Consider the following 8,040-nt stretch of genomic DNA (forward strand, 5'->3'; position numbering starts at 1 on the left):
CATTTCACGAGTAGAAGGAAAAATTGATTCAATAAAAATTTTAGCAAGTTTAGGACGCTAACTTGATGCCATCTGTGAAAAAGCTGAAGTTAAAGAGAGGATGGCTTCTACAGAAGGATAATGATCCTAAACACACCTCAAAATCCACGGTGGATTACATCAAGAGGCGTAAACTGAAGGTTTTGCCATGGCCTTGACAATCTCCTGACCTCAACATAATTGAAAATCTATGGATAGACCTTAAAAGAGCAGTGTGTGACAGACAGCCCAGAAATCTCAAAGAACTGGAAGACTTTTGGAAGGACAAATGTGCTAAGATACCTCAAACAAGAATCAAAAGACTCTTGGCTGGCTACAAGAGGCGTTTCCAAGCTGTGATACCTGCCAAAGGGGGCAGTACAAGGTATCAAATCTGCAGGGGACCCAAACTTTTGTAGACGCCATTTTTATTTTGAAAAGCGTAAATGATGCCCAAACTTTTGAGCCCCACTGTACGTTGTAAAGGTCTTTCATAAACGTTAAGCAAGTTGTATATTTTTATACAGCAGGATAGTGTCAGCTATTGTTACAAATTTGTATACAACTATTTGAGACAAAGACATGATATTGGCAGTGCTATTAATAGTACAAACTAATGATAATAAAATGACAGTAGAAATTAAATGTTTGTCAGAATTGGAAGAAAACCATTGAATCAATGGGACCATTTATTTTTAACCCAATCATGCCAATCCCACTTGCCTCATTCATTTATGCCACTTTCATGTTTGAAAATAACTCATTTGAAAGTTAGTGTTAGCACTTTATTTTTTGTTTTTACTTCACTGGAATATGGTGTGTAGCCAAAGCTCTACAATATATTGGCTATTGGTAGGCGTGTTACACAATGCGATCTAGGATCACCTTCTTGGATTGACAGCCAAAGATTTCACCATGTTTCTTTAACTGGGAAAGCCAAAAAACACACAGTGCCATAGGTACCTATGTACTATATATATATTAATATATGACCATACTATGCTCATTTTCAGATTCATACTTGTATTTTGGGTTTCTACCAGCACACGTTTACATGCTTTAAAGGTCCCATGACATGGCGCCCTTTGGATGGTTTTATATTGGCCTTAGTGGTCCCTAATGGCATATCTGAAGTCTCTTTCCAGAAATTAAGCCTTGGTGCAGAATTACAGCCACAAGAGCCGGTCCCACAATGAGCTTTCCTTTGGATGTGCCATTTCTAGCCACTGGGGGACCATAGGCAGGCTAGGGGAACTCATATTATGTTAAAAAAAACTCATAAAGTGACATTTTCATGCCACGGGACCTTTAATGTTTAAAAAAAACATCCTTTCTCATACACATTTTACAATATGGGACCTTTAAACTATGACTTGTTGGACCACTGCAGGTCTTTAGCATTTTGAGTTAGTTTTAGAAGTAAAGAGCGTGAGCAAGCACACAGAGATTTCCACCGATTAGGGAATCTCTCCTACCAGACCATGCCTATCCCCTAGTCTTCTGTAGCCTTCTTGCATGCTTAGAGTTGTAACAGGAGCTTGAACCCTGTCATGTCCCCCCCAAATCTGTCCCATCCACTTGGATCAATGACCCAACACAGTGGCCAGATATTGCTTATCTGGACATGCACATTAAATTAAATTACTGTCAAGTCAAGTTTATTTCATCCATAGAAATGGAAATTACAGTTAAATTATCGTTGGTGTAAGTGCTGTCTGTCCGTAATCAACCAGTTCCTAAAAATTGATGTATTTTGTCTGGGTTTACACATCTTGTGTTCCTCTAACAGATTATAGATGCACAGCTGTGCGGATACTGTACTGCAGTCATGCCCACTTAACATACTTCTGAAATCCTCAGACAACTGCTGAATGTTAGATTTCTGGAATGAGATCTCTGGGGGAAAAAAAAATCAGAAAAAAAGCAACATTTCTTCTGCCTCTGGATATTAATGTTATTTTATTGGAAGAATGGGGGAAACTGTGGGATCCTGACATCCTGATATGCCCAACATTACATGTGCAGCAAGCATTTACTTACCAAGTCAAATGTCAGTTTTAGGCTTACTATATGTCTGTATGCTAAGCTAACACACGTTGCGTTGGACATGTTGTCAGCTTAGTGTCAGGATCCGACGGTCTCCCCATTCTTCCTGCTGATTCCAAACGTCTGTATCCACTTTTGTCTTTATAAAAGCCCAGCTTTTAGGTTATAAAAACTTAAGTGATAGGTTCTTTGTTGGTTTGCTAGCAGACGGAATTGACGATGAGAAACCTTCACGCAATGCAAGTCAAAGGAGAGCCGAGAGTTGTTCAACCCTCCGGTGGGCGTGGCTTTCCGAGTATTGCCCGATGAGCTCTCTGTATGCAGCTAGGCCACAAACTCCAGCTTTTATCAATACATTAAAAAAAAAAAAATCCTTAATTGAGTATAATGTAACTTGTAGGGAAACAAATGCAATATATTCTCTCCCTGATGTTGCTCTGTGTCTCTTGGGCCTACACTATCTTTGACACGAATAGTCCAACTTGCACTCGTTGTTGGTCTCTCTGAGTAAGTGCCTGTAAATGTCTTCAGATGTGTTGTAATAGTACCGAGTAGTTGCCACTCTGTGCTCTGAGTCAACTGTGGAACATGCTTTGAGCGTGGCTGACACACTGCCATCTGTGTTATGTTGTGTGTGTGGTGCAGGATCCCTGGCAGGCTCAATGACAGACGCACTCCCCTCGGAGAGCTCAACTGGATCTTCACAGCCATCACCGACACCATCGCCTGGAATGTGCTGCCTAGAGGTGAGTCGTTGCATACGCAGACCAAACTTGTTGAATCAAATGTCACCATTGTTTTTCCACAGTTACCAATCTGGCAGAATCATTGGAGTTAACTTAAACATAAGGGATCCTGCTTTTGTCATTTTGACCACCAGTTCCATCAGTTATGATAACATTGTACTCGCTAAGCGATGAAATTAACAATATGGTGAAGCCAATTAACCATTTGCTAAACCCCATCCCCTAACAATGATTCCACTCATAGCTTAGCAACAGTAACTAGGCACAGCAGGGCCACGTTCAACCTGGACAAAACGTAGCAAACTGTTTGTTTCAACTGAAACGGGTGCTTTGAACACCCTGCTGTGTGGGCAAGCACACTTCCTTTTTATTACCACAACTTACATACCCAGCGCTACTGATTGGGTATCACCTGTGACACCGTCACTGAACGAGAGACAACATAACCAAAAGCCCGTGGCTCACCGTTCTGATGAAACAGGTTGCTTTAGCAAAACAGTGCTCAGCGTTTTGGGATTGAAGGTGCCGCAGGTCTAGGGTTAGGGTTTGAAGGGTTGTGTCTCTCTTTTCTGCCTTTCTATAACCAAAACACTGGAGAAAAAGTGCAAGGAATGACACATTAAAGTTTTGAAACCCTTTATTTCAACATGTCTAGCCAATGATGATAAATGAAATGAATCGCATGTTTCCTCTCACATGGAGCCCAAATTAGAGCACCTAATAAAACCAGTAGTGAAGCATCAGCAATACTAAAACTTTAAGAAACATCCCCAGTGGTTGAAAATAGTAAAGATGTTGATATAAAACACCAGAACTGCAGTGCGTGCAGGTTGGCTCCTCAAATGGAGATTAATTGTGTTTGGAGTGTCTTGCACAGCAATTGGGGGGGGGGATATTATTTCAACCGTAATTTTGTAGCAGCAAGAGCAAGTATGCCCACACGTACACACTCAAGCTAAACTCTGCATTGTGACCACACATACATACTCACACACACCGCCACGTACCATCACCCACAGGCTCAGCTTGCCCATGTGAAAAGACTCACTCTCATACTCTCATTTTGTAACAGTTTTCTTTTGGGTGCGGCACATATACTTTCTCTCATTGTTTACATCTCTTGTATGCAATACACATTCACTCAGACTCCCGTGAGACAAACTGTATCCCAGCTAGAAAAGAAATGTGACAACGCTGATGGCTGCCAAAGCCATTTAAACCCTCGGGGCTCTACTGTTAATGAAGCAGCCCACATCAGAGAGAATCCCTGTAATTAAAGCGCTGCACACTTAATCCACACACACACACACTCACACACACATAGTGTCTCACTATCTTTCTGGGGACCCGTCATCGACATAATGCATTTCCTTGCCCTTTACCCTAACCTTAACCATCACAACTAAATGTCTAACCTTAACCCTTACCCTCACCCTAACCATACCCTTATTCTAACCCTAATCCTAAAACCAAGTCTTAACCCTCAAACAGCCCTTTAAAGTTGTGAGGTCCAGCATTTTGGCTCCACAAAGCTGTACGGACCCCACAAGTATACTGTATTCCCGGTTTTTGGACCCCACGAATGTAGTTAGAAGACAAACACAAACTGCAAATAAAGGCATCACAGGGAATCATAAGCCCCAGATTGGCATGAGAATGGACTGGCTCCAATAAAGTGAATTAGTGAGTACATTAATGAGCTGATTACCAATAACTTTAATCTGCACATCAGGCTCCTCTATATCTCTTTATATCCTCTATATTCTGTAAGCATACTCACAAGCTACCCTGTTTTCTCCACACTGGCCACTTTGCTTTACTTCAACTTCTTTCTTTTACCCAGTTTGATTTTCATTCCCTCGCTCAGCGGCACATTTTCTTTACTTATTATCCCAGTCATTTTTGTCTTTCAGTGTCTCATGTCTCTTTTTGACGTGACGGATCTCTTCTGTTCTGGCTTTCTGTCCTTAGATTTGTTCCAGAAGTTGTTTCGTCAGGACCTGCTGGTGGCCAGCTTGTTCCGCAATTTCCTGTTAGCAGAGAGGATAATGAGGTCGTACAACTGTACACCGGTCAGCAGTCCCCGTCTGCCCCCTACATACATGCACGCCATGTGGTAAGACACACACACACACCCACACCCACCCACACCCACACCCACAGAGCTCAGGGCTTGGTTTAATGCACACAGATGCCCTTGGCTTTGTAGAGCAGAACACAAGGCTCTGCTGTTTGTTCATACTCACTGAAGTTAGAAAAAGAACAGACTTTAAACAGATACAGTCTTTATGAGACAAGCAACAGACAATGTTGTGTTATTCAAGGTGTGGTATGTATAGTTATTGAACTATTGATTCCAAATTGTTACATTTAAACAGCCATTGAGAGACAAAAGAAATGCATTCTACTTGGTCACTTATGCACAAATGGCAAATGTGCCTCTGGGCTTATTTGCAAAAATTTTATGGTCTTGCCCGCTCTAAACCAGTTTTTCACTCTTAAAAAACAGCTAGTAACAATGCACTTTTGTATTTCTGTGACCCTTTAGTTCACTTTTGTTATTTTTCTTATTAGCATAGGTAATTGGAAAAAATGTGTTGCCAAAGTGAAATATTTCTAGCAGCCCTTGCTGCTCTGCTTTACAAAGCTTAAAGAAATACTGATAGGAATACACTAGGAAGGTAAATATGGGGCAAAATGCAAGAGCTTCTTGTGGACTTGACGCAAGAACTTAAAGGTCCAATATGTAATATATTTACTGTAATGAATTCAATGACCCCAATGCATCATCAGACATTAAGGAAACATGCCAAGTTGAAATACTTTATTTTCTCCAGTATTTTCTCCTTTTAAAATGTCTGTTTGTGTTTGTGTTGGTATCAGCTGCCCGGTTTAAAAAGCCAGGCTGTAATTGGAAACAGCGCTCCGCGTGTACACAGACTTTTATGACTGTCAATATAGGCAGCGTCTAACGTTAGCTTCCCCGCTGTGGAGTAATATCTGGTTATGTGAGACAAGCGTCTAGCAGCATTGTTGGATGCTGTGGTCTCAGCCTGGCAACCAACGTGAACTTTGAGTCTGGGGAGGTGGGGGCGGGGGAGATGACTCTCTCCAGTATTTAGAATTTGTATTGCAGTAAATATGCAGTCTTACCTATTGCCCCTTTAAGTGGACTTGATGTTAAAAATAAGAACTTGTATGTTAAATTTGCCCTTTTTATAGAATATTCACACACGTGAGCTGAATTTTCCCTCATAGAAAATGTGAATGTGAAATTACAGAAAACAAAATTAACAAATTGCAGGATAAAGGTCAACAACTTTGTCTGGCTAAGTTCCTGTTCCAAGATTAATGTAAAAATATGTCAAAAGTGGTCCATCAGCCATTGTATTAAGTGACATTTTACAGTACCCATACAAAACAAACTAAATTAAATGCTTTAACGCTTCCATTTACTCAAAGGAAATGCCGCCAAGGAGGTGTGAGCCAAAACACATATGCGTTTCAGTTGCTTACACAACATATGCATACACCTATTTATATACACAATTTATGTATCTGTTATTTCTCTATTTTGAGTATAGCCAGTGTTGCTGTATATGTTGCTGTCTGCCTCATAGCCTCAGGCAGATATTGCAGTGTCTTCACTGACAGCAGCCTCGTCAACCATGAATGCCGTGTAGACAGACACAAGACGAGTTGCATATGGAGTAGGGGCATTGCTGCTGCTTTGAACACACACGCACGCATGCACACATGCATGCACACACGCACAACCTGCAGCCAAATATGTCCATTGTTTCAAGCTACAAGATAAGCTGTTCTCTCTTGTTGTAGTATACATGTCAGATTTAGTTTAAAAGCAGTGGCACAACAGAAGTAAAAGTAATTCTACCAAAGAAAAAAAAAAATCTTTCTTTGTATTGTTAAACAACACAAATCGTGGCGGGTTGGTTCATTGGTAAAGCGGGCGCACATGTAGTGAGAGGTTAATGCCTCGATGCAGAGGGCAGGGTTTGAATCTGACCTGTGACAATTTCCTGCGTGTCTTCCCCCTCTGTCTCCTCTTTCTCATCTAATTGTCCTGTCAAAAAGTATAGGCGGGAAAGCCCAGAAAAATGTTGTGGCAAAAAACCTGTTTTTAAAAAACAAGAAAACAACACAAATCTATGGAAGCCCTGAAAGGCAAGGTGGAATAAAAACAGTATTTTCGGTTTTGGCCAATAGTATGTCCTATGTTACTATATAGATACTATCTGGGACATGCAATGTAAACCTTTACTTCTTAATTCGGCTGTTTTGAGTGTAAGACAACAAAGAGAGAAAAAAAATTATTTTCTTCCGTACAAATTTAAGAGTATTGTCCCTTTTACTCACATAGCTTGAGACAGACGTTCTTACAGTGATTTACAATGTTCTACCATCTACCTGATTAGTCCTCCGTATATTCCCATTTGTAGAACAGTATACAGAGGTGCTGCAAAGCAGCCATTGACTTTCCATGCTCCTCCACACTGTGGACGAAACATTACCTCATCATCTATCTCCCTTTACTTACACAAATACCGCTCCTGCTATCGGTTGTTTCTCTTCTTGGTCTTCTATAAATGCCCCCTCCCACTCATTATCTGGCCTGTGTAAAAAGAGAAAAAAAAGAAAGCTCTCTCACTCTCTTTGCCTCGAGAAGCAACTTGTTGTGTAACACCCTTACATCACTTGTTATAAAGAACACTGCTCCTTGCTCGTTGAGAAGGCAATAGTCTTTCTTCCCCACTCGTAGCCATTATTTTAGATTGTGGGTATATTGCACTGTTTACCGCCAAAGAAATTGGGATGTGCACTTTGTTTTTTTCCGCAGCATTACATGCGTTATTGAGGAGGACAGGATAACGACAGAGTGGTGTTTTAAGAGTGTGGTAAACAAGACTGAGGGAACGATAAAAAATGGAAGTGCCAGAGCTAAAAGGCGAGTAGGAAAATAAAAGTTTGGATCAGCATAGATTGGCGGGGGCAGAACGATGGAGAGGGGGGTATTAAGCAATTTGGGGGCTCGTTGATCGATGTTGGTGCCTGGACACAAACAGCAATTGTTATTCAGATGGAGCACAGTAGGGGAGCGCAGATAAACCCGAGGTTGATTACTCCCCTGTGGGCAGTTAAAGTGTGGCTGTGCGCCTTCTTCATTTGTGTGTTTGTGAGTGTGCGTCGCTGCACCGCTCTCTGCAGGCAA

General features: G+C 41.2%; 1 protein-coding gene across 5 annotated transcripts in view; it reads left to right on the top strand.

The window, feature by feature from the left end:
• Positions 1–8,040, top strand: part of rptor (regulatory associated protein of MTOR, complex 1) — a 212,559-nt gene that overhangs the window by 115,906 nt on the left and 88,613 nt on the right. For all 5 annotated transcript variants that reach the window (XM_032536773.1, XM_032536784.1, XM_032536782.1 and 2 more), the window contains exons 9-10: positions 2,710–2,810; positions 4,782–4,926. In XM_032536773.1, coding sequence (XP_032392664.1) covers positions 2,710–2,810; positions 4,782–4,926 — 246 coding nt within the window. The remainder of the gene's footprint in view (positions 1–2,709; positions 2,811–4,781; positions 4,927–8,040) is intronic.

Source organism: Etheostoma spectabile, chromosome 2 (genome assembly GCF_008692095.1).
Source record: "Etheostoma spectabile isolate EspeVRDwgs_2016 chromosome 2, UIUC_Espe_1.0, whole genome shotgun sequence".
NCBI classification, from domain to species: Eukaryota; Metazoa; Chordata; class Actinopteri; order Perciformes; family Percidae; genus Etheostoma; species Etheostoma spectabile.